Source organism: Microplitis mediator, chromosome 10, assembly GCF_029852145.1.
Source record: "Microplitis mediator isolate UGA2020A chromosome 10, iyMicMedi2.1, whole genome shotgun sequence".
Taxonomy (NCBI): Eukaryota; Metazoa; Arthropoda; class Insecta; order Hymenoptera; family Braconidae; genus Microplitis; species Microplitis mediator.
The window spans coordinates 16670699-16698591 of NC_079978.1; the positions used below are offsets into that span (position 1 = coordinate 16670699).

Consider the following 27893-nt stretch of genomic DNA (forward strand, 5'->3'; position numbering starts at 1 on the left):
ACGTTGCATTTATATATCGATCAATAGAGAGAAAATATTTTAAATGTCTCTCACTTACCTTTAGATGAGTCTTTCTTCTAGTACGGCAGGTTGTATCCCTCCAGAACTTTGCAGCTCACTCGGCCTCTTCCTGAAGGAGTTGGTTGAATGGGCGCGGCTGGGGTAGTAGGATAGAATCTTATGTGCTATTCTCGAATGAACTCACTAAGTTAAAATTATGATCTTTTGTCTTTTTATTTAATTTTTCAATTACAGCACTTATACACTATAACTGTTACAATGGTTTGCACTTATAAAAGATATAAAACCATTTAATTTGATTATTATTAATTTTAGTTATTTTTAAATTGCGTCCTTATGTAGCCTTATGGCTTTTTATGCAAAGATTTTCTCGACCCGAGATCGGACTGCAATTACACTTGATTTTTGTGTCACTATTCGATCGAGTCGGAGTGATTTTTATAATAATTGTAAATAACAAAAGAATACCGCTACACGATATGAAAATATCGGCCAAGTACCTTAATCAATTTACAATTTAACTGAATCTAAATATAAGATAAACCGCTGTTAATAAAATAATACCGCTACACGATAGGAACTATCGGCCTAGTACCTTTTATTAAGGACGGTTACTTATTGCCTCGTCTAGGACAGATTTTTGCAATCCCGGGTCAAAAATAAAACTTGATTTAGACTTGGTTTACCAAGTCGAAATTGGGAGCCGTTTTTCACAAGACAAACTCGACTTTTTTTTACGAAGATATGAAATACATTGAGTTTTTGCCTTGGTTTAGACTTAACTGGCTTACTTAGTCACGATTTAAGACGAAAAAGTTGAAATCAAGTCGAAATTGACTTGGTTTAGACTTATTCGACTTAAATCTTAAGGGGTTAGGGGTACTCAGGGGTATGAAAAAATGATGATTTTCAATAATTTTTTTTTTGTAGTTAATTACTTTATTTGACAAAAATAAAAACATAGCTTTATTAGAACACGTTTCGATTTGACTTCACGAAAATTTCAAAAAAAAAAATTAATAATTCAAAAAGTTATCGCTGTTTTTGTAGAGCCCGTTCCTCCCGAAGTCCTTTGCGGTGATCATCATAAGTCCTTGGAGATTCATCTAAAATCAATCGGACAAGAAAAATTAGTTTTATTAATAGATAATCTTGTGCCTGATCGAAGCTTTTTTTTTTTTTTTCGAAATTAACAAAATGGCGGCCTCAGGAAATTTTTTTCAAATTTTCGAGAAAAAAACCGACAGTTTATTGTTAAAAAAAAATCGAAATTTTGAAAAAAAAAAAAAATCCTTCGATCAGGCACGAGTTTTTAATGTATTTCAAAAGTACAATAAATTTTATTGAAATCTACCGAGCAGTTTTTAAGTTACAGTGATCACCAGTTCAGAAAACATAGTTTTGAGAAAAACGCATTTAAAGTTTTGCTATGGATTTATGTCGAATTATAAGAATTATTTAATAACTTACACTGAGTCATCTATTCCTGGACCATATAATAGCTCTTCAGCCGACATAGCAGCTTCCAAAATATCGATTTGCTGGTGCCTACGTTGCAATCGACCTTCTCGGGTGTTATCATTAGCGCGCTTATCTGCTACTTTGATACGTGCAGCATCCATTCTTTCTGCATACCGATGAGAATTAGGCCCACAATTAAGTCCTAGTGTATTCATCAAGACTAATAATGAATTTATACCCTCATTAAATATACATAAGCAACGTATGCAGCTATTTGTACGATGGTAAAACTAGTATTTACCGTTTTTGGGCATATTTTCCATACTAGTTGGTTAAAGCTTTCATTATTATTCTGATTGAATCCACCTACACATCTTGAAAGTAAATTTTCATTACTAAGATCTTCGTATATAGGCTTGATAGCTTTTAAAACATCAGAAGGTAAAGGAGAATAATCGTGAGAAAAGGTATCAAGCTCTCCTCTTGCTTCAGCGCGCTGGTAAGAGCACCAAGATTCTTCGCCTTTTGGACACATATCATGATTCGGTTTTTCATCACTCGAGCCGTAGTGATAAAAGGTTGCCATTATAGCAGATTTCATATTTTCAATAGAATCACAATGCCGGCGTATTGCTAAACCATAGTACACAGTTAGTTTGTCTATTAATTTTCCTGTGAGCTTACCTCGACCACCAAGACCTTTTTGTTTACTCTTCAGCGTACGTAATCGACTCCCCATCCGCTTTTGGACATGCCCTATACATTCCTTTTTATTTACAGTTGTATTTTCGTAAGGATCTGATTTTATAATTCCTGAATAGGTCTTGGAGTCACCATCACCAATATAGTTGGCATACTTAACTCCATATTTAGTTTCAGAATACGAAAACATTTCGACCATCGCATCCACCTCCATTTTCCCAGAAGACCCTTGATGATTAGCAGAACACACATCTTCATGCGATTGATACCATTCCTCGAACTCAACAGTATTTGTTTTTTTTTTCCAATACTCACATAGCTTACAATATGCACTTTTAATGTTTATGTCAAGAATCTTTCCAGTAAAATAGCCAATTATAGAAGAAACTCCAAATGACGATGTATATCCCCGTTTTTGCCAGGTTCCATCTCCCGATACAGTTAGATGATTTATATCTTCATTTTCAGTTGTTGGCATTGCTTGCTTTTCTTCATTCACAGCTTTCGTCATGAAGGTTTCTGCGACGGCTTTACTACAATTCAAAATCTGTTTCAGTAAAATTGTATGCGTAGATTTATCTAAAAAAGACGGCATGTCCATCAGGCCGCAAAACTTGCACAATCCTTCGTATCCTATTCCTAGTATTCTCATTACAAAAATGAAACGTCTGTTTATTTCATAAGAATGCCCAACGAAAGAACAGGAAGGAATATATTCATTTCCACAGTTATTACATGCAACTACAATTTTGAATCCCAGCCCACGTGTACTTGCTGTTTGAAACACTACATTTCCATCACATTTTTTACATTTTATAAGAGCAGAAATTGCAGTGAATACCTGAATAAAATTTATTATTCGAAATTCAGTACTGCTGTCTTCAGGTACATCATCTTCAGTGTTTTGTTTTAATTTTTTAGAAGATGTACTCTGAATACTTTCATCACGTTCGGCTGTTTTCGGATTAAAAACATTCTTTCTTTTGACTGAACGCGACTTATTAATTTTTTCAGAACTCCGAAGTTCTCTTGAAACCTTTCTAGAATCACGTCCCATGGTTAATAATTTAATTCACTTGAGAAATAATTTATCACAAAACTATCGACTGATCAGTGCAACGACTACAGGTATACTGGCAACCAAAAATTATTTTTCAGTTCTTGTACTACCTACAAATTGTGAATATATGTAGAAGGATATATATATATATATATATATATATATATATATATATATATATATATATATATATATATATATAATTATAAATACATTAAAATGGGGAGATATTCATGACAATGAAACCCGAAAGGTCGGTTGCTTGCAGCTGTTTCTAGCTACCTGCTCTCGAATGCCACGTAGCACCCGAGCGTCCTTTGGTCATTGTTAAATAACTCGAAAAGAATTTGTCGGATTCACTTCAAATTTTCACACAATATTTTTAAAATATTATACTTTAAGAAAATGCAAAAAAAAAAAAATCGATTTTTTGAAAATTCTGACTACCCCTAACCCCTTAAGACGAAAAAGTCAAGATCAAGTCGAAATTGACTTGATTTAGACTTATTCGACTTAAAATATAAGGCGATAAAGTCTAAATCAAGTCGAAAATGACTTGATTTAGACTTATTCGACTTAAATTATAAGACGAAAAAGTCAAAACTAAGGTGAAATAATTTTTGTATATAAAGGCGGAAGTAAGGCGAATAAATGACTTTTTTTCGACTTGGTTCAGCAAGTCGAAAGTAAGGTGAATGACTATCGTGCTCGAAGTAAAGACGAATAAGTTCAAACTAAGATCAAAAAACACGAATAAGTTGAAATAAGTTGAAACTAAGATGAAAAAAGTTCAAAAAGTTGAAATAAATTAAATTTAAGTCGAAAAAGTCGAGATCTTATCGAAAAATTGTCGGCAAATCGATCACTTCAAAAGAAAATAAGGCGAAACGAGCCTGAATCAAGTTTTATTTTTGACCCGGGATAAGATTACGGGCTATCGACGCCGTTTACGTGGACCGTAGGACTCGAAATTTAAAGATCTGATCAACAACCACGACACCGTTTATACGATACCGTAGGACTCAAGATCTGAAAATTTGATCAACAACTAAGGCCCTGAGCCATGGTGCTCAGGCTATTTAAAACTTTTTGATTGACGTTTGATGGGAGTAATTAAATTGTTGTCATTGGTGGAAAATGACCACAAGTTTTTATTTATTCGTCAATCATTATTGCAGAAATCGTCGCGCTATTTTTATACGCATAAGTGATGGTAGAACTGACGCTGCGTTTTCGCGTGCTTTTGTAAAGAGGAGTTTCGTAAATTTATTTATAAAATAAAATAAATTGAATAAAAAAATTTATTGGACATAACAACGGCATACAAAAGTATTTTCGAGCTCGAAGAGCTCGAAAATGTATTCACAATAATGTTTTCGAGCTCAAGGAGCTCGAAAACAGCGGGAAGTTTTGGGGCTGGCCCGCAGGGTTAACCGATAGACCGATTTTTTTAAATGGCAGTGAAAATAATTCCGAATTTTTCAAAATTTTTTAATTTTCATAGCGAGAAGTCAAAAATTCTTGAAAAGAACTGTATAAAAATCTGTGTGACACACGGTAAGAAAAGAATGGTAATAATTACCATTCTATATGGTAACCATGCTGCGCAGAAATAATGGTACAGGAATTCTTAGAATTATATTTCTCTACAACCCTGTAGGCGGACTCATAACGCGATTCGACTGGACTTTAAGGTTCTGCCGAGCTCAAAGAGCTCGATCATGTATTGACAATAACGTTTTAGAGCTTCTTGATCTCAAAACGTCGACATCTGATGAAAACTCGATTTTTTTACATTGCAGTAAAAACAATTTCGAATTATTAAAAATTTTTTGATTTTTTTGGCGGAAAGTCAAAAATCCATATAAGGAACAGTACGTAAATTTATAAGAATCCGTGTGACACGTAAAATATATCAAAAACTTACAAATACCAAATTGTTTAATAAAAAAATTTTATTATTGGACGGCATTTATGAGTACATTTGTTCATTATTTATAAATACTGTTATATATTTCATCTTAAATTAATGATAATTAATTGTACGGTTTTATAAACAATACTATAAAAAGTAATAATTATAAAAATTTATATTTAAATTAGTAAAAAATTTTCTCAATGGACGGATTGAAATTTTTGGCTTTTGTTTTAAAGAGTGTAAAATTAATATAAAATCATTATAATATTAATTAAAGTGAGGTAAAATGAACACTATAAATATTCAAAAATTAATAAAATATCATCTCATTATTTTAAAAACAATATATCATAACATCAATAAAACTTATAAAAAATTTCTATGGCTCATTTTACCCCACTTACGTTGTACGTTTTCTATACTACTTGTACTTTTATTATTTACATGGACGAGTCTTAGAATTTAAAGAAGGCTACAAAAAAATCTTATAATATTTCTATAAAAAACATTGCGGGGACGGATTGTTTTTCTAATTTCCGGCAGTTTTCTAACGAATAAGAGTAAAGTAATTTCGTTTTTTCGGTCCTTTTTATAAAGAAATATTCATAGAAATTTTTCAGTCCTGGTCATAATCTCTAGCCGAAACAGTTCCCAAGAAAACTTAACTAGAATTCAATTTCAGCATCTAGGCACACGGAGAGAAATCTACCGTAAATATTCCTATTGCGATGAAAACAGTATTCGTGATGTACCTTAAACAGCCTAGTAATAATTCCTACACGGAGAGAAATTTATGGTAACCGTTCCTAGTACGTTTATGAAATATCATCCCATGCCGTTATGGTAATGGTTGCTTGGAATTATGGAATATAGGCCCATACTTTCGGGTAAAAGTTCCCATAAGTATGGGAATAATTCCTATAATCATGGTAACAGTTCCCATATCGTATGTGAAAGAATTATGGTTATGATTACCATAATATTATGGTAATGATTACCATAATATTATGGTAATCGTTCCCATAATACTATAGTAAACGTTACTATAATATTATGGTAATGGTTACCATAATACATGGTAACCGTTACCATAATATTATCGTAATCATTACCATAATGTATGGTAACCATTGCTATAATGTATGGTAACCATTACTATATATTATGGTCATGGTTACCATAATATTATGGTGACGATTATTATGATATTATGGTAATGGTTACCACATATTATGGTAACCGTTACCATATATATGGTGATAGTTACCATAATGTTATGGTAATGGTTACCATACATCATGGTAATGGTTACCATAATATTATGGTAACGATTACTATAATATTATAGTAATGATAACTACAATATATGGGTGCCGTTGCTATAATTAACATTTCAAGAAAACCGGTTACCATTCATTATGGGAACCATTCCCATAATATATTGTAATTATTACCATACATTTCTCTCCATGTATGCGATATAGTAATGAAAATTTGTGTTTGATGGCGCTTCCAATATACTGTGAAAATGTCTGTACGAGCACAGTAAATATTACTGTGCTGCTCTAGAGTATTTGAACATTTAAAAAAGTATCCGTGTCTGTTGTGATAAGTTGTAAGTTTTACTTTATTGAGTAATAAATCATAATACTCGTAACCTAATAACTGTCTTAATTTTAACTAAGAAATTAAAACATTAATTAAAAAAAAAGGCAAGATATTTACATTCTCGTCAGGATATATAGATTTTAAAAAAATAACTCACAGTTATTTCGAATCACCTGTTTCACGAAATTTGATAAAAAAATTGTAGCCTTAAAAATTTGACATTTCGACTTATTATTTTGACAAGAAGATTTTACCGAAATTTATTTAACGAATTTTGTTAAACAGATAACGTAAAAAAACTATAAGTAATTTGTTAAAAACATATATCCCGGTGAATTTATAATTACGTTTTTATTTTTTAAATTATTGCTCGAATTTTGTTTTTAATTAATAAATGAAGTTTCTAAAATAGTTATAAAAATTCATGATCATTAAAAATTTTAAAAAAGTGGGAGTATCGTCGAAGAATTGTCTTGAGTAATTCACCGCCATAGCTACGACTTATGACTGCTAGCAGCACTGGCGTCACTGCAGAAAGACAACAGCTACTCAGCAGAGTAATTCTTACCGTGCTGTTCAAAAAACTACTCTCATACAGGGAAGGTAAATCTACATAAAGCAAAATAAACTTTACTTGAAAATCTCTTGACAACACAGGAGCCCTTCCTATCCGTAACGTAAATCTCACCATACAACATAGTAAAATTTCAGATGCTTATTTTTTTCGTGGACTTAGTACTAGATAGCAAAGTAATATTTACTAAACTTTTTTATCGCAATAGGAGTATTTACGAAACATTTCTCTCCGTGCACGATATCTAAACAATTTTAACCTCAGGATTTCTGATAACGGCTTGAGTTCTCTCTACCTGTCCCCTTGAACACTAAAAAGTCTATCTACTAAGAAGTAAAGCTACTCCAACGCTCAATAAAGCGAGTATCGAGTACTCAATAGTACTGGCACCGGCAGCACAGTCGACAATTCTCCTAGCTCGCATGAAATCTGGTCCTAAATACCTACTGTACTCTCTCATTTCACTAGGAATAATAACTAACTGCTGTGTGGCATCTTGGAATATAAGCTTCGTATAGGGTGGAATGCTGGAGAACATGCTGAAGCTGAACTCATCAGCTTCTTTGCGTCCGTAGAACTGCTGGGCGTATACAAACAAATTGATGTACGCATTAATCTCGGTATGATTGAAGCCATACTCTCCACCCCGTGCTACAATGGCGTTGGATTTGACCTTGCCCAGATTACAGGTCTCATACTCCAACGTTGTCTTTCGCGTTCCATCTGGACAGAGGAGTTCAAAGTCCTTTGTAAAAGTGTTTCGGGCCCAGAACTCCTTGCGTTTGCCATCGGTATTCTCGAATACTGTGGTATGTTTTACGAATGCAACTTCTCCACCACCTTCTACTAGACACCGAAGAGCACCAGTGTGACCAAAATAGTCTTCAGTTGCGTCACGACGGCAGTAATGGGAACTCAATCCATGGCAGAGATCACACATGTTGTCATAGGGCACTCCGATGTTGTACTCCGTGCTCAAAGCACCAGGGACGCAGGACTTGGTGAAGTACTCAGCGGCTGCGCGGATCGAATCGCATCCGTAACCACGGATCCATTGGTTGGAGATCATGTAGGCTAAGGGGTAGATCCAACCGGCGGCGGTGTTGATTCCCGTGTGGCAGGTATATTTGTTTTTCAAGTAAGTTATGTCAGTGCTTGGATCGTTTTCTTTGGCTACTGCTACCACGTAGTACTCGGGAGTTGGTAAGTTGTAGACTTCGGCCATAAAAGGCACTAGATTGTACATCAAACCGGCTGTGTAGACATCCCCGGCATCGAGAACCGCAACATCTGCAATGCTGTAATTCACAAGTAATTATTAGTCTTTTATTGCGGTGCCATTTTGTCGAAGCTAGAAGTACCCTAGTATCATTGTCATAAGCAATTTATTTGACTGAAGTCCTTCAGTATTTCTCTTGCAGAGGATTTAAACAAAACTGAGGGATGTGTTTCGTAAGTATACTTTCTGTGAATTTCCCGGGTCAAAAAATTCGATCCGATTTTAGTCTAACCAGACTACATTTGGACTAATTAATCGGTATTTGAACCACTTGATCTGTTTTTAATCTTTTATAAAAATCTTAAGCTGTTTTTGTTTGGTTGTTTTAAAAAACAATTACGTTATAATATCAAAAAAATTAAAATAAATTTATAAATCTAGATTTTTATTGTCATTACTTATTATGGTGTTTCATATTTAGGCGATATTTTTTTTTCTGTCCTACCTGAAAAACTAACAATTTATAGTACAAAAAAATATCCCCGCTTGAAAAAAAATTCTAAGTCAATTAGGGGCTTAGCGCATCGAAAAATTCGATTTTCGGCAAAACTATCGAACTTATCATAAAATGTCATAGAATCTTTTTTGTAAACATTTTTATTTCCTACAAATTATTTCTTATAAATTTTTGTTTAATTCTACATTGTTTTCTAGTTATTTCCATTTTAATGCCAAGCTCCTAAAAAACTAGTGTTCTGATCGATTTTAAGAGCTTGGCATTAAAATGAAAAGAACTAGAAAACAATGCAGAATTAAACAAAAATTTATCAGAAATAATTTGTAGGAAATAAAAATGTCTACAAAAAAGAGTCTATGACATTTTATGATAAATTCGATAGTTTCGCTGAAAAAGTAAAAATATCTCGAAATTTACTCTAACTTGACTTCGAGGTCCAATAACTTTTAAACAGATGGAATTATCAAAAAATGATAAGAGACTTTTTTTGTAGAGCGTTGAATTCCCTATAAAAATGTATGCTGGGCTTATTCATGCAATGAGCCATTTCTGAGGTAAAAATTCCGAACTAAAAAAAATTTTTTTTCCCATGTTATTTAAATGGGAAATCGAATTTTTCGATGCGCTAAGCCCCTAATTGACTTTGAATTTTTTTTTAACAGGGAATATTTATTTTGTTTTATAAATTATTAGTTATTTAGTTATTACTATTTTAATGGCAAGCTCTTAGCAAAAATAGTGTTCCGATCGATTCAAAGAGGTTGACATCAAAATGGAAACAACTAGAGAGCAATGTCGAATTTTGAATAATTTCGTTTTGAATAGGAAATTTGTAGGAAATAATATTGTCTACAAAAAAGTTTTCATGACATTTTGTGATAAGTCTGATAATTTCGCTGGAGAAGTAAAAAGATCTCGAAATTTACTATAAATTTGATTTCAAGCTCAAATAATTTTTGAACAGATAGACTTACCAAAAATTGATAAGAGACCTTTTTTGTAGAGCGTTAAATCCCCTAGAAAAATAAGCCCTGGGCTTTATTGTACCAACGCCATTTCTGAGGTAAAAAATTCCAAACTTAAAAATTCTTTTTTCCCATTTGATTTAAATGGGAAATAGAAAATTGCAATCAGAGAGTATTTAATATTGATATTAAGGGCTCAAATTTTAACAAGTGTCTTTTTTTATCCTATTGAAACTTCTGAGTGTGTCCTTAAAAAAAAAAGTCGATTTTTTTGAATCGGTCTAATGCAGACTTTGCCTAAGACTCAAAATACAGATTTACATGAAACTTCCTTAAGAATGCTACTAGGATACGGAGATGAATTATTCGAAATCATCACTTAGTTCGAACCTAACTTATCAAAACTTACCCATTCTCAATAGCTTGCATGCATTTGATCTGACTGTGTTGAAGAACGCAGTCAAGCTCCGGTTTTAACAACTGCGCCTTCATCGCAACCTGAAAAACGATCTCTATTAGTTGCATTCTTAAACGCTTCAATGGTTACTGATTTTTCCTCTATTTTATACCCGATTTCTTACCTTCATCTTAACACACTTATCAATTTCAGGTTTCGAAGTGACACAAAGTTCCATCCTCTCGATCGGGCAGCTCCTCACTCCCAAAATAGCATCTTCGGATTTCTTTCCTAAATAAGACGCATAAGTCTGGTCCTTTTCGGGCAATGATATGATATCTCTTGCACTATCCGAGAACAATAGGTTATGAGTATTTCCAAATTTAGGAGCGCTTTCGAATAAATCGAAGACCTCCAACGGCCTGACTGCCAACGGGTCGTTCCAGTTGCTGTTACTGTTGGCATCATAATTTGAATTTGAATTCACTTGCTCTCTATTCTCGTCATGGAATCCTCGGTTTGTTTCATTTCCAAACACTCCGTATCCTTCGTTATTGTAATTATTATTATTGAACCGGTTATCAAATCGATTATTTCCAATGGGTAAGTTATCTCCAGATCGGGTTGAATTGGCAACGAAGCCCCTGCTGAATAATTTAGCAGCTTTTTCAAAGAACTTCTGGTATAATCGCCTGGTTTCTAGTTTTATGGCACTGGAGGCCACGATTGCACGCGTAGGAACCTGATCCCAGTGACAGTTCCGATAATTATCAATATCCGAGCGACTGCCACCCGGACAAAGGAGTTCGAAGTCAGACTTTTTTACGGAGTTGTAATTAAAATTTGATGTCAAAACTTCGTCAATAGTAGAGTGCAGTAAGAAAGCTATTTCACCAGCTTCGATCAAACATCTGAAGGCTCCTTCGTACCCAGCATAAGGATCTGCGTTGGTACATCTTCCTCCAGGAATCTCTCCTATACAAAGCTTGCAAAATTTGGTCCGAATTGTCACCCAATGGGTTGTAGCGATCGACCAGGGAGTTGACTGCGCATGAAGGTCCGAAATAGTTTATCGTCGATTTAACGTGATTGTTGCAGTCGATTACTTCGAGACCACCGTGCTTCATCAACGTGTGAAGAGGAATTATCCAACCAGCTAGAGTCTCAGTTCCGGCAAAGCAGGCCTTTTTGCCTCGAAGATCATGCAGGGATGACACGTCACTTAAAGTCCCTTTCTTGATAACCGCGACTGCACATTGGATCTGAAGGCGATTCAGATCTACTTCCTGCATTATTGGGACTAAGCTGTGGTAGCGACCAGCGATGAATACTTCTCCAGCGTCCAATGTCGTCAAGTGTACGGTCTCATAGTCCAGAAGAGTCATGCATTTTTCTTTCTTAGAGGCTGCGTAACAGCTTACCGCAACGTAATGACGGCCGAATTGACCGATGTCTCGATCGACTGCCACAGAGAAAGCGTTACATTTTGCGTATTCTGCTTTGGAGGTTGTACAAAAGACCAAAGTATTATTTCGATTGACGCCAGTGTTGACAGATCGGTTGGGGCTTAGTATTGAGGGATCAAGGTTGGGGTAAAAGCTGTCAAAATTATTTAAATTCGTGTTATAGTTGTAGTTTTGATTGTTTTTGTTCTTTGAATCATAGTTGTTGAGGTATTGACCTGGAAAATAAATTATAATTGACATGAAATATCGAATTACTTTTAATTATCGCGGTCATTTATTCAAAGGAAAATATTCTCATAAAATGAAATCTAATAACTGTTATCATTCATATTTTATAATAAAATAAAGTTATATCGTCAATCCAAAGAGATTATTTTGCGGTCAATTTTAAAAAAAATATTAGATTACAAGTAAAAAATAAATTTTTTACAATAATTTCATTTAAAATAAATAATAATTTATCGCATAGTAATTTTTTAATTAAACTTAACCGCGTAAATTTTAGAGAAGACAATTTTAAAAATGTTAAAATTTGTTGACAGTCGAACGTCAAAGTAAGACCTTGACAATTTTTCTGGAACTGTCATCTAGTGTAGTTGAGAAGTGAGTTTTCTGCGAAAAATTTTAAAAACACTCTTAAAAATATGGCGATTGGTGCATTGGATTCAGAATTTAATTCTGAGAAATGGGAATTTTTTAATTTATCCGCCATTAAAAATTTCATTTGTTATAAACAAGAAACGAAGAGACAAAAAGGGAGTCTCCGTTTTGTAGCTATAACTCAAAAAATATTAAAGATATCTGAAATTTAAAAAAAGATTCTAAAAGATGAGAAAATTTCAGTTAAGTAAGCCTCGACTCCCCGAGTTGTAGCTCCATTATTTATAATTTTAATTTAACGCCGCAAAGCAAAGTATGCAACACAAAACTCAAGTCTCCGAAAAATTTGTTAATTAACAATTGAATAACGTAAACAAAAATCTAGCTAAAAAATTATTCTTTTGCGGGACTATATTCCTTCAAGCGTCTAGATGACACTATAATTTATTCAGATTTTTAAATTAATATTGAATGTTATAAAAAAATTATTTTGTGTTGCATACTTTGCTTTGCGGCGACGCCTAGGCACCGAAACGGCCGCGCGGAGCCCAACTTTCAACGTTTAATTAAAATAATAAATAATGGAGCTACAACTCGGGGAGTCAAGACTTATTTTACTAAAATTTTCTCCTCTTTTAGAATCTTTTTTTTAAATTTCAGATATCTTTAATATTTTTGAAGTTATAGCTACAAAACGGAGACTCCATTTTTGTCTCTTCGTTTTTTGTTTGTAACAAATGAAATTTGTAATGGCGGATAAATAAAAAACCACCCATTTCCCAGAATTAAATTCTGAATCCAATGCACCAACCGCCATATTTTTAAGAGTGTCTTAACGATTTTTCGCAGAAAACTCACTTCTCGACTAGCCTATTTGTCTATCTGACATTTTTAAGAGGGATAGCCACTGTGAGATTTCAAAAAAAAAAATTTTTTTTTCTTTTTTTAAATCAAAGTGTACATTCTTAAATAATCTAAATTTTGTTGCTTAAAATTAATTATATTAAATTTTCAATTAATTGCGAATAACTTACGACTTGTGAGAAATATCAAACATTTTCTCTGAGATAAGTTGTAGGAAATAAAAGGCTCTGCAAAAAATGTCCTCTAAAATTTTCGGATAAAGTTAATGGTTGCGTCAAAAAATTTAAAAAATGTAGAAATTTATCTTCAATATAACTTAAACTTTGAATAACTTTTGAAGAAATAAAAATATCGAAAAATTATAAGAGACCTTTTTTGTAGAGCGTCAAATTTCCTGCAAGAATATGTCTTGAACATTTGAAAGTATTGGTCCCACCGAGAGCTACAAAATTCCAAAGCTTGAAAAATAAATTTTCCCATGTTATTTAAACGGGAAATAGAAAATTGCGATGCGGCAGTTGTTAATATTAATATTAAGAGCTCAAACTTTCACAGTTTTTTTTTCGTCATTTCCAACAATATTTTCGATATAATGCAGAAAAAAAAATCTGTCTATCGGTTGATCCTGCGGGCCAGCCCCAAAACTTCCCGCTGTTTTCGAGCTCCTCGAGCTTAAAAACATTGTTGTGGATACATTTTCGAGCTCTTCGAGCTCGAAAATACTTTTGTGTGCCATTGTTTTCGAAAAAAACCGATATTAGCATTTCTGTCTCCCACGATATCTCAGGAACGAATTGACCGATTTTGATGGTTGAGGTAGCAATCGGCGTATTTTATTGAGTTCTAGAGCTGATAAAATTTTGAAGTTGTTTGGTTCAGTTGTTTCGAAGATATTCGCAAAAAACCGTTTTGTACCATTTCAATCCTCAAAAATAATATTTTTACCTGCATGTTCAAATCTGTTATACTTGGTTTAAAATTTAATTTAAATATTTTGGTATAATTATGATTCTAGTAATGGATATATATGCAAGTTCAGATTTAAACTCTGTACTTTTTATGTTTCTTTTGCCATTTAAATTTGTTATTTTAACATTTAAAATGGTCGTGTTAAAATTTTAGTTTTATAATTTTTGTATTTGTTACTTGAACTGAATATTCCAAATTATAGTAAGTAAATTTTATTTTTCATATGGCGTTCAGTAAAAGTTGGAAATATCTGGTTTGGTTTTATTTTCCGAAAGAAACTTCTATCGCCAAAGAGTGACTCACGCTTAATATACTTAAAATAGTTGCCGAAGTGAGGTAAAACAAATTTTTCGATCGTAAAGCACACTCTGATGCTTCGCATCATGAGTCGTGCAATATTTCTATTACTATTTGCTAAGGCCCGGTTGCATGCAGCCTCATAGCGTGTCGGCTGCACTCCAACCTTGAACAGGTTTTAACTTATCCCCTTTAATTGCTTTTGAAGTACTTTTAACCGACTGGCAAACAAATATGTTCGTTTAAAATAATTTTAAAATAATATTTGGAAGAGAATTAATAAAAGAATATGTTCAAATTTTCAGACATAACATTAATATTTCTTCTTCATTACGGTCACATTTTTTTTCAACAATAATAAAGCATTGTATTATGTATTATGAGTTGATATTCGAAATGTTTAAAAGGGGGGGGGGTAGGGTTTTAAAATTATTATTTTTTTATTTTTTTTCTGAATGAGCAATCCTACCAAAAACAGATTCTCTGTATAAAATCGCGCCAAGTACACGTTTAAAATTTTTTACAATTAAGACAAGATTCTTTTTACAAATCAAATCGAAAAAATACCAAGTACCTAATATAATTCGAAATCATGGAAAACATTTTCATAGAATTGAACAAAAAATTGAAAAAAAAAAATTTCAATGTACTTGGTGTGCGTTACTAAATTTATTCAAGCAAAATTTTTAGAATTGATTTCGCATATAAATTATTTTCCAATAAAATTGAATGATATTCTTTTTTTCCAGTTTATAGGCACACCAAGTACATTGAAATTTTTTTTTTTCAATTTTTTGTTCAATTCTATGAAAATGTTTTCCATGATTTCGAATTATATTAGGTACTTGGTATTTTTTCGATTTGATTCATTTTTTTGTAAAAAGAATCTTGTCTTAATTGTAAAAAATTTTAAACGTGTACTTGGCGCGATTTTATACAGAGAATCTGTTTTTGGTAGGATTTGTCTTTTTTTTGTCGTGTTGATTGAGAATGATTTTAACCTACACTATTAGAAATCGAGTTATAATTTAAAACACGTGAGCCTATATTGTTTATAGTATTATTTTGTAGAAACAATAAAATTGTTTGTTAACAACTATAGTAATTTTGTACTGCTAAATATCATAATCTGATTAATCAATTTTTATGAAACAAGGAGCTGCAGTTGTTTAACGACAGTTCCCTTTAAAGTTAACGTCAAATATATACATCAACGTCGGACTTTTTCCCTAATAGCACAGTTTGCTTGAGCAAAAGCTTACTGTACAAAAGTTTCGTTGAATTTTTCGTCAAATTTCCGTCACTTTCGGACTTTTCCGTTTTTGACGACAATTTATACACAACTTGCTATACAATTTGAGGTAAATTTACTACCCGAATTAGAATGCAAATTCAATTCAAAAGGTTACTAGAAAAAATTTTTCGTCAATTTTCAGGCTAATTTTTGCATCAATTTATTGTTAATTTGACTTAAAAAATTGTAAAGTAATTTTTTACCGTAAAATTGTAGACAATTTACTAGAAAAAAAAAGTCGCTAATGTTCGTTCTTATCATTTCAGAAGGAAATCAAATTTATACATAAATATGTCTACAATTTGAGGGAAAAAAAAATCTTAACAATTTTTGAGTCAAATTAACAATAAATTGATGTAAAACTTTGCCTCAAAATTGACGAAAAATTTTTTTTAGTCAGCTTTGGAAGTGAATTTGCATTCTAATTCGGGTAGTAAATTTACGTCATATTGTACAGCAAGTTGTATAGACATTTTATGTATAATTTGCTTATCATCTGAAATGCAAAGAACGAACGTTACCAACAATTATTTTCTATAAAAGATTACCTCTAAATCGAGCAAAAATTAACCGCAAATTTTTCTTTTCAACTTTTACTGTTAAATTATTGGCAAATTCGGGCAGGAAATTTCAATGACGTTAAATTACAGTCAATTTCAAGCTAAAGTGGCTATTAGAGGAGTTAATTTGCAGTTGAGGTGACTATCAGGGTAAATTTCATATCAAACTATAGTAAAAAATATAGACTGGAGCTCCGCTGGTGGCGAAAAAATAAATTATTACTATAGAAAAATTATTTATCATTTACTGAATCATGGCATTTCTTATAAGTTTTTATTCTCTGGCAGTGCCCTTTTCGCATAAAAAAATTTGTAAAATTATTAAAAATGGGGGTGCTATAGTATATGCTGGCCTAATTTCATTATTTAAATTAGTTCTCATTACTAAAATGAGTAAAGTTTCATAATTTTATGACGAACAATCAATCATCTTTCGACTGAAAAAAAAATTTTCTAAAAATTTTGTTATTTAAAAAGTTTTTAAAAAATTGGAGCTAAATACCGTTCGGTCTACGGTATAGAGACACGGCAGGCTCGCGCCATGACACTTCACACATATACATGTGTGTTTAAACGTGTACTTGGCGCGAGACACTACCGTGTCTCCTGATTATAAAATTTTCTTACTTATCTAGATTGAAAGAATTCAAAAATTTGAAAAACTACATGTCCGAAAAAAAAATGCAAATAATATTTCATAAAAAATTTTCTGAACGAAAAACTCAAATCATTGAATGTTCGAAAAATATGCAAAATTGTGTCACGTTTCGATGTTCGAGCTTCGAACATTTTTCGTATAAATTTCGAACATTTTTTTTTTACACGGGTTAGTATAAGAATTTCAAAATGATTTTATAAACTGTAATAATTGTTACGTCCAAAAATTTGGTACGTAATTATTTAAGTTGTGAGTATTTGGCCCAAGCCGAAGCCTATAGACCGGGAACTCCAGAGGTTTTTGTCTTAATAATATTGTTGGTGAAGGTTAAATTAAATGATAAATTCTCGGTTTAAATTTAATACATATATTGTAAAACCGTACAAATATTATTGTTTGCTAAATAACTATTACAAAAATTTAGTTATTAAAAATTATTTAATTACAATTTTAAACGCAAAATTAAATGTTAAACAACACTTAATAAAATTAACTATTCAAATACAATATTAAATATAAAAATTCGTGACCAGACTATTTCTTAGTCTCTTACAAAGTTAATTATTCCCATATAAATTCAAATATAATAATTCGTGACCAGACTATTTTTCAGTCTCTTACAAAAGTTAATTATTCCCATATAAATTCAAATATAATAATTTGTGACCAGACTATTTCTTAGTCTCTTACAAAATTTAATTATTCCATATAAATTCAAGTATAATAATTTGTGACCAGACTATTTCTTAAAGTCTCTTACAAAATTTAATTATTCCCATATAAATTCAAATATAATAATTCGTGACCAGACTATTTCTTAGTCTCTTACAAAGTTAATTATTCAAAATGAATTCAAGTATAAAATTTGTGACCAGACTATTTCTTAAAGTCTCTTACAAAATTTAATTATTTCCATATAATTCAAGTATAATAATTTGTGACCAGACTATTCCTTAGTCTCTTACAAAAGTTAATTATTCCCATATAAATTCAAATATAATAATTTGTGACCAGACTATTTCTTAGTCTCTTACAAAGTTAATTATTCAAAATGAATTCAAGTATAAAATTTAGTGACCAGACTCTTTCTCAAAGTCTCTTACAAAATTTTATCTGTGGTATTTTATATTAAATATTTATTGACATACCTGGGTTTCCACCTTGCAGTATTTACCGTTGCGAAAATATTTAAATAAAAGGATATAATAGAGAACACTTAGTATAACGCTCACTGACTCTAATTAAAAATATACTTGTCCATTCTACGTGGAGGGACCCGGGGGAACCCGGCCACTGAACCTAAGTTTTATTTACGATCCGCATACTTGGAGATCCTGGTCAAGAGAGAGAGTTCACACGACCAATTTTTTGGGTCTCGATTTTCGGGGCGTTCCAGTTGACCTCAATTGGGGGAAAAAGCGTGACCAATTAAGTGTCCGAATTCCTGGGCCCTTACCCTCACTCTTAGATTTTCCAGAGAGTGTCGTATGAACTCCCACTACAAGTGGATGCCCTCGTATGAGTATGTGTACATATGTGTGCGTATATGTGTCCACCCACACGCAAGCACATTTACACGTGAGCAAAACACACACACGCATACATACACATACTCATGTACATCATATACTCATGTACATCATGTACTCATGTACACCATGTACCCATGTACATCATTTTACTATTATGAATTATTATTTATTTATTAAATAATAATTTATTACTATTTATTATTTATCAAATATTATTTATTATTAGTTATTATTTATCATGCCTGGCGAGCTGCCTAGAACCTTTGATTATTAATTATTATTAATAACCTATAAAATATTATATTATTTACCAGGTCTAGTGTTCTCACTTAGAACCTTTTACTATTATTTATTATTTATAAAAAATATGAAATGTTATTTTTTATCAGACTATGAAATAATTTTTTATGAATTATTATTATGAAATATTTTTAGTTAAAGCATTTTAAAATGAGTTTAAAATGTGTTCAGCTCTTATCTAGTACACGGAAAAAAAATTCTACCAAAATTTACGATGTTAACATCGTAATCTCGGACTAGACTTTTATTAACGTCAATTTTTAAATGTTTTATTTCAAAATTTATTATGTGGGTTATATTTTTTACTATTTAACATCGTAATTTTAACAAAGACTTTTAGGATTAAAAATTACTGCAAAAATTACAATTTAACATCGTAAAAAAAAATAAATAAAAATTACACTTTAAAAACTATATTTATTCGTACATTTAATATTTCTATTTACTTTTTAACAAAATAAATATTACAGTGCTGCCTCTGTTATAATACGATGGAAGCTATAAAAAGTACGATGTTACATCGTACTTTTTAAATAGTAACTGGGTCCTCCGCAAGTCGTTTATATGGATCTTAAAAACATCATATAGTGTAGGCCTTTCAGTGGCCGAGTGGTCCAAGGCGTCGGACACTTCGCACTCGAAAGGACTCGGGTTCGAATCCAACTGCCGAACGATTTTTATTTTAATCTTTTATTTAAAATTTCTCTTCAAATTTTACGATGTTACATCGTAATTTATATTAAAGAGCTCAAGACTTCGTATTGTTTGTCTGAAGTATTATTTCTTAAATGAAATTTCCAACCCTACATCGTAAAAATTACGATGTGAAAAGTCTAGTCCACCAATACAATAATTAATAGGACAAATTACGATGTTAGCATTGTAAATTTAACTAGAATTTTTTTTCCGTGTACTCGAAACTGATAAAATTTCAATTTGTTTGTTTGTTTTGGTTTTAAGCCGTTAAAACCTTTTGTGACGCACCAAAACGATTTCTAAAACTGACCATCGAGGCACTTAATGTATACTCTCATTATTCAGTTTTACTTATTTAAAAATTATAAAATTAAAATAAAATCGTCTGATTTTTGCCAGACGTAACATAATCAATTCCATAACAAAAAATATTAATACAATCACGCGTACCTTGTGATTTTTCTAAGCATATTTTCAATTTTGATATTAAAAGGACAGATGTTAGAATACACCTTTTTGACAGCAGCATTTTTTTTATATGTTATTTTTAGACTTCAGATAAGCTTTTTAATAAATTTTTCCGAAAAAAATTTATACGCCCTTTTTGCTTTGGGAAAACAATGTTTGATTTTCAAGCGTAGAAAATGTTTACTAATCAATTGGCGATGAAAAAAAAAATTTATGCGCCCTTTCACCTTTATGATATACTCTATTATGTATGTTTTCACATATGAAGTTTTTTCATGCGGGCAACCATTAATTTTTAAATAAAGCGAGAATTCAAAATAACAAGTAAATAATATTTTGAAGATTTATTTAACTAAAATTAAGTTTTAACCGTTACAGTTGCTACTTAAAATTGTATTTACATTATTACTATAACAAATTTCTTTAATCACAGATAAAGAATTAATTTAAAAATTTTTTTAATTATTGTCTGATTTGACACACATTTATTTGTCAATATTTTGTAAAACAATCGGTGGTGAACATTATTTAAGCACCAACAAAGGGCACAAGAATAATTCCTGACTAAGAAAAACGATACAAAATGGTTGGTCATGTTAATGACCCATACGAAGGGTGATTCCAAATTATTCAGAAGCATTAAAATCTATTTAAAATTTTGTCTTTTTCTTATTCGTTTTAAATTGATTCTCTGAATAAACCAGTATATTTGTGATCAAAACAAGAATCACCCAGCGATGAATCAGGAGCGAATAAAAATTCAACCTTTACATTATAATTCGCATCTTGAAACACTGGTACTGGAAGATCCATCACTTGCCTTTGAGAGTTCACTTCAGATAATCTTCTATCCCGCTGAAGGTATTCCGGTAAAGGCGTTGGCTCAAGACCCAGTAATTTATAACTTTTCGGTGATCTTGGCAGGGACTCTAGATATTTTACAAGCTCTTTAACCATATAACAAAATGGCAGAAGGCAATTAGATCCTTTGTGACAACGTTCCACATGAAAACAACACAGCGACATGAAATCTTGGCAGATTAAACAATTAACCCTTGTTCTTTTATCACATTCCTTGCAGTGTTTTATAACTTCACGCATGTGTTGACAGTTTGATAATGTGCAGTCATCATTTTTACATTGGCTAAGCGCGTGCAACAGCCATTGCATGCAGAATTCTGCAGTTAATTCCTTGTTTTCTGTTGAAGTTGAGATAATTGGCTCCATTTTCTTCTTATAATCGAATTCTTATGCAACGTCACTAATACAAAGCTCGAAATCCTGAAAAATAAAATGATTATTTTATAGACTGAACAAATTGCACAAATGTTTTATCACTTATAAAATTAAATTTTAAGGAACAAGTAGTTACTAGGGTATAATCCCCGCCGCTATTGTTCTCGAACAATAGCGTCTGGGGCCCTCGTCCCCCTCGGGTGGAGGGGGACTGGGCCAGACGCTATCGCTCGGAAAAGCGGCGTGGGAGAATACCCCAGTGACTTTTATGTTAATTTTGTTAATTTTGTTAGTTGTTAGTTTTTTAGTAATTTTTTATATTTTAATTTCTACAATTTTATATTTTTATCATTTTGTAGAACTTTCAAAATTAACGTTGCTATTTTAATATTTTTTTGTAGTTTATATCATAAATTTTTATATGTTACTGAATTATCGGAGTCAAAATGATAATTTTGATAGGATGATGTTTGGGCGTTGGTTGAAGTACTGAGGTTGTTCATTGAAACATACACTGGTGTCGATGGTCGTTTAGGTTGCAGATATCCGTTGGATGAGTCATTATTGGTACTATGAACGTTAGAAAGTGGCAGCAGAAAACTTGTATTTGGTACACATCTTTCTTTGATGAATTTTTTAACGCGAATCGTGATGTTGAATGCACAATCAAAATTTCGATGAGGATTTGTATAACGTTTAAGAGTATGAAGAAAACACATACCACTTTTAGGTGGGAGTAGGTCTGATGAAGTACCGCCAATATCTGATTCGATATTAATAATTTCCCGATTAAGTAAACTTGTGAGAAAGTTAGTAGAGTAAAAACCAACAGTATAAATTTTATTTGATAGTTTCACTAGCTGTCTGATATTATTGTACACACACTCTCTTTCTGTATCACCATCAAACCACTCGATTCCATGTTGCGTCAATGTAAGAGTATTATTTGCTGATCGCCAAGTTTTAGTTAGATCTTCGTAATTTTCTGATGGTTTAATAATCCAATGAGCAATAAATGAGGCTTCTCGAATAGACACAGCACAAATTTCTTTAGGTATAAATGTACCTTTGTTCCCCCAAAAACCTTGTATTGTAATGACGATATCCATGACTCACAAGTTATAAAAGATGGCAGCGGACGGTTAACAATGAAATGACACAATAGACCTACGAATGGCGGCTACTGCAGCAATGGCGACTGCGGCGACAAAAAAATTAACTATCGAAGCAATGTAAATCGATATTTGAATAATAATAATAATATATTGAAAAATTATTATTAAACAAGTAGTTCACATGAAAATGTAGAAATACTGAATAAAAAACTTGTTTCAATAGATGCTATTGTATATAAAAACTTTCTCACAGTTAAAAATTTAATTTGTAATAAAATAGAAATATTTAAACTTTGATGTTGAACATATTGATCGTGGTAGTACCAACTATGATAACTTGAAGTTTTATAAATTTTTTTTTTTTTTTTTTATTCGAATGTTGTAAAAGTTGGAGTTCTCACTTCAAACTGTTGACTTGTGTATGAATTTTCGCTATTTGATTCTGATCTCCAGCGAAATTTCAAAGTAGGTATAATTGCCAAAGCTTCCCGTGATAATTTAAAAACGTAAAAAGTAAGAAGCTCACTAAAGAAATCATAAAATTTCAGAGTACTGACATTTTGAGTATCTAGTTTTGTGGCACTTGTGGTGTATGAAGGCTTGAAATTATCCGTCATACAACAGGCTATTGTTTTAGGCTCCGGCAGCCTATCCATGTCGTGTTTCATTATATTTTTCCAGGTGCCCTCAGCAACAGCGTCTACAATATCACTTTTATATTTATCAGTTGGTACTTTATTTAAACTGTCTATTTTTAAAGAAACCCAACTGCTTATATGTTTAAGTGTCTAATAGTAATAAACATCATATAAATTTTAGCGTTATTGTTTTTACTAGATATTAGAACTGATTGAGTGTCATAACTCGTGGTAAATGAAACTAATATTTTCACTAATTTTTAGAGGTTCAAGTTTTGGACGTTGAGAAGGCGCGATTAAACTGTTAGTATGATAAAAATAATTTAAAATAATGCCTAAACTATCACACAATATTTTCCATTCACCGATACTTAATGTGATAACTGACCGTGGAGAGGTAGCAACTAGTTGTACAACTAGATAAAATTCTTTTGTCTGTGGTTGCCACTCGTAGCCAACGCCCAAAGTCTTGGTATAAGACTTATTCAACGGGTAAGATACTGAGAGCACAAGTTCTTTATTTAAAGTAGCCATGTTGACGCTTCAGACGGTCGATTATAACTAATTCAAATGGGGCCCGATCAGTGACTTTTATTATTTGAAGTATATTTCTGTTACAAAATGGAAGGGATGAATTAATTTAAATAATAGTGGAGGGGTTAACGTTGTTTATAAAAAATCAATAACAGGTAAGTAAGACGGAAAATTATTCTTCACTGTTAAAATAAAACATGGCGTCACACACGGCAGTAACAAAGGGCAAGTATAAAATTTTTGTTTCCATTAGCTTTCTCTAATTTCCAAGAATCACATGTAGGTGCACATGAGTTGAGTGGTCTCTAGTTTTAAGAAGAAAATCGAAGAAAGATTACCGCTCCTATGCTTAGATTCTTAAATGGGAACGGATACATAAATTTTAAAAGTACGTTAAGTAAAAATGATGAAATTTAAAGGAAAAAGAAATCGATAATACGCGTGGTCCATTAGTACAATACGACTTAATTGTAAAGCGTTGACAACGCTCAGGTAGGTATATTTGTCCGGTACGACTGCTGGCGTCAGTAAGTCGGACGTCATAAAAAGGGTCTAAGTGCAAAAGATCTTAGTGTGTACTTATTTGGAAAGAAAAATAATAAAATTTTTGAATGTAGCAGCCGTGACACCTCCCCACCTAAAAATAATCATCGTCCCGATGATTTACAATTTATGCAATTATTTGCTTAAATAGTGACTGAAATCAAGCTTAATTTAAAAATTTTTGTTATTTTACGTTCGTCTTAATCAAAAGGAGTGGAATTCAGGAGAGTGAGGGAAATCACGCACATCATTTTACTTATCTCAATTCGTAGTTATGACTGTTTCTTAAATTTTGGTAAGGCTAATTTCCAAAATCTTGTCAATTACGTAAGTTGCAATCATGTGATGTGTTTGTACTTAAGATGATTGGTGAGATGATTATGTGGTTAAACAGACGTTGGTGATCAAAGAAACTCTGCTGATGATTCTATTTCATGTGTCTCAATAACTGTTATCTCGAGTCTCCAAACGAAGTCTTCAATGAACGTTATCATGGACCTCTGGCAGCGTTTTTGTTGATGTTCCATGCAGTAATTGATGCTTGTATTGTTTCTTATTCGTTTTGATCTATGTAGATAGATGATTTATCGGTGATGCTATTCATCATTTTCGTGTAGATGATCTTGAAATGGTGTTTTGATCGAGTTTCTAGAGATGACTAAATTAATGTTAGTATTTATTTTCTTCTTTTTCAAATTTTCTTTATGTATTTTTGTGTGTATCCTGAAGGAGATAGGATGAGGTTTAGGTACATCAGTTAGGTGAAGACTGCTAGGGGGTCAACGAACTTTTGTGTTTAATTTACCTGTACTCTAGTATTTTGTTCAATTCTTAAGACTGAAATTTTCCTTTTTTTCGAAATAACTGCAAAACTGTAAGTCACCTCAGATAGTATTTCGATGAGTTATTTTGACAAAACATTTGTTCTATTCTTATTTCTAAATGATATGTAACTTAACTTATTTACCGATATATGTTGAAGCAAAAAAAAACTTGTTTTTCCTCCTTTCTTTTGAACGGTAGTTTTGTGTTCCTCCAACATCTCTAATATTTTACTAGTATTCCTGAGGGTTAATAAAAAGAAAATAAAAAACAAAAGGAAAGAGGAAAAAAAACTTGACGATCAAAAGTTTTAACAAGATGTTTGCGTTTACAAATTTTAACACTCAGAAATCTAGTATTTTAAGCTAGACATTGTATGATCGGACTATTACGTAGTTCAATGAATGGTGTATCGTAGTTATTAATTTTAAAATCTTCTAAGTCCGATGATGGATAATTATATGAAGCTGATAGGTTTATTGTTCCTTGTAGATGAAGTATGTTGAGTAAGATGAGTGTAAGTAATTGATAGTTACGTCCAACATTGTTGTGTAGATTCTCAGTTTCGATATTTGAGTTTAAGGATCCTATCTCTCGGTTTGAAGATGGTGAGATAGGAAGAATGGAAAATGCTTCCTGGTTGTCCCATGACGATTTTAATACAGTAGACAAGTCGACGGCCTCCTCACCTGAAGTAAACATCTCTTTAGGTGGTAAACTCACTGTAGGTAGTGGTCTGGCTTCTGAAGGTAATGACTCGGTCTTGAATGGAAAAATTGTTTTCCCAGCTAATGACGATACGTAATCGGGTGGTTCAGGACTTTGTATATTGGTCTCGAGGTGTAAACAATACGAGGGCTTCTTTTTAGCATAAAATACAGAAGACAATATGATGTCTGGCTGTAATTTAAACATGGAAGGATTTAAAACGACTTTGAGATCAGAATCATGATAATAATATTCTAGATTGGGGTATCGTTCGATTGTACGATAAAGTTTTGCAAAATCTTGAACAGAATAATTGTTAAAATTTTTATTTTCTTTGAACAGCTTAAATAAATGTATCGTTGAGTATTTCTTCTCAGTAATTGATTTTAAAAATTTATAGTTAAAGTCTTCCTTTATCGATTGAGGTTGTAACATTTTTGATGTTGTTCTTGTTTTACTTGAGATTTGGACGGGCGAAATATTGATGTTATTTTTACTAGTCTCTTTTGATTTAGATACAAGAGCTACGTTGAATTCTTCCTTTTTGGTATCGAGTACTGAGCTAGTAGATGTGTTTATTTGAGCTTCCTTGAGTTGTTTCCCTGCCTCAGGTAGATGTTGACTTAATGGTACATTATCTTCTTTTAGTTTAACTGAAGGTTGTAATGTCGATAGTTTTACAGTACTCTCAACGACGGGGTTCTTTGTGTTGACCCGTGGCTGGTGTAATAATTGAATGTCGGCTTTTTCAAAGTTGACTTGTTTGTCTCTTGATTTTGTGTGTAAAGTGACTGATAATATCTTGGCTTCTAATTCATTATGTGGTGTAGAGTAGGTTTTTGTATTTTCTGTGTTGATGTCGTTGTTTGTTTTATTATGTATGTGGTTTATTAAAAAGTTAGTTTCATGCAAATTCGTAATTTGACTAGCTGGATTTTGAACTTCTGAATTCGTATTTGAAAAATCGTTTCGACTGTTAGTATTTCGTGTTGTTAGTTCGATAGGTTTTTCCGAATTATCATGGAAATTTTCAAAATTGAAAGATTGTGAACCGATAGTTAATTTGTAGTCTTGATATGAAATTTTCGCGATTTTATTTTGAAAGATGTCCATTCCGATGACTCCGTCAGTTGTTAAACCCAATTTATCGTTGTTGAGAACTTGGAATTGTTCGCGATTGGAAAAGAGACAGATATTCGTAGATCCTTCAGTAATTAATTTATTAGATGTTATTTCAGTTAGTATTATAGCTTCATGCGTAGCTATTATGCAATTTGAATTTAGTGCCGACAGTTTTATTAGGTTTACATCGGTACCGGTATCGATAATAAAACGAGCACTGCCGTTCTTAAATTCGGGTGCATGGAAAGTAACGATAGGATGATTTCCTCGAACTGTAGTGAGTCGTGAAAATTTTTCAACACGAGGGTATGACTTTTGATTATCTGTATTACTTGAAGTTACACTAGGCTGATTGTTTTCCTGAAACTCATAATAATCTCTTTCATTAGTAAAAGTAGAGTATTGATCATAATTTGGCTCAGGTAGATCGTCATGCATGTAAATGTTATGATAAAAGTTAGAATAATGTGGTGGAAAGTATTCCGGAGGATAATTTAAATAAGGTATTGGTTGTGGAGGATACGGCGGATAATACCTTCCCGAAGATCTGTTTCTATCATAATCGTGTCTGTTGTAATTATTTCTATCATAGTTATTTCTGTCATAATTATTTTTATCATAATAGTAATTATTTCTGTCACAATTGCTTCTATTGTAATGGTTTGATCTATCATGAGATCTAGAATAATTGCTATAAGAATTGAATTTATTTTTATCATTGTTAATTGGACGCGACGCGTCGTCTCTGTTTATTTTAAAAGGTATTGTACCTCTTCGTTCCTCGTCTTGAGAACTGACGAAGCGAGGTGCACAAGCGATTATAGTCTCATTTTCTTCGGCTTGAGCGAGCCTCAGGTAGTTAGAATTTCGGGTAGTACTGCCTTTTAAATCTTCTTCTATGCGTAAAGCTATCTTATACGCGTCTTCTAATGTTTGAGGGTCTTGAACAGAAACCCCATAAATTAAATCGTCCGGTAGCCCGCGGTTAAATGACTCTAGAGCTAAACCGTTTAATAATTTTTTCATACC

At 32.2% G+C, this 27893-nt stretch overlaps 2 protein-coding genes and 1 pseudogene across 4 annotated transcripts; all 3 read right to left on the reverse strand.

Annotated features, from left to right (window-relative positions):
- Positions 1 to 903: 903 nt before the first annotated feature.
- On the reverse strand, positions 904 to 3342 carry LOC130675612 (uncharacterized). 3 transcript variants are annotated; one of them, XR_008991317.1, is made up of 3 exons: positions 1784 to 3342; positions 1492 to 1684; positions 904 to 1127 (listed from the first exon to the last, which is right to left on the reverse strand). XR_008991317.1 is itself a non-coding variant. In XM_057481392.1 (2 exons), the coding sequence occupies exons 1-2, from the start codon at positions 3239 to 3241 to the stop codon at positions 1619 to 1621; spliced, it is 1524 nt and encodes a 507-aa protein (XP_057337375.1). In that variant the 5' UTR covers positions 3242 to 3342; the 3' UTR covers positions 904 to 1618. The 3 variants fall into 3 exon arrangements, 1 of the variants encoding a protein (XP_057337375.1); XR_008991318.1 differs by having other exon boundaries at positions 1492 to 1702; XM_057481392.1 differs by having other exon boundaries at positions 904 to 1684.
- Positions 3343 to 7585: 4243 nt separating this feature from the next.
- On the reverse strand, positions 7586 to 21247 carry LOC130676385 (melanotransferrin-like; annotated as a pseudogene).
- On the reverse strand, positions 20370 to 22535 carry LOC130675991 (uncharacterized). The gene is made up of 2 exons (XM_057481934.1): positions 21896 to 22535; positions 20370 to 21427 (listed from the first exon to the last, which is right to left on the reverse strand). The coding sequence occupies exons 1-2, from the start codon at positions 22489 to 22491 to the stop codon at positions 21331 to 21333; spliced, it is 693 nt and encodes a 230-aa protein (XP_057337917.1). The 5' UTR covers positions 22492 to 22535; the 3' UTR covers positions 20370 to 21330.
- Positions 22536 to 27893: the final 5358 nt, after the last annotated feature.

Bases quoted from the DNA above. Each gene is read 5' to 3' on its own strand.
- LOC130675612 (XM_057481392.1), bottom strand. From the start codon at position 3,241: ATGGGACGTGATTCTAGAAAGGTTTCAAGAGAACTTCGGAGTTCTGAA. The intron at 1,685-1,783 runs GTAAATACTAGT...TGAATACACTAG, and splicing joins GGAAAATATGCCCAAAAACG to GACTTAATTGTGGGCCTAAT.
- LOC130675991 (XM_057481934.1), bottom strand. From the start codon at position 22,491: ATGGATATCGTCATTACAATACAAGGTTTTTGGGGGAACAAAGGTACA. The intron at 21,428-21,895 runs GTATGTTTCAAT...TTTATTTTTCAG, and splicing joins AAACGACCATCGACACCAGT to GATTTCGAGCTTTGTATTAG.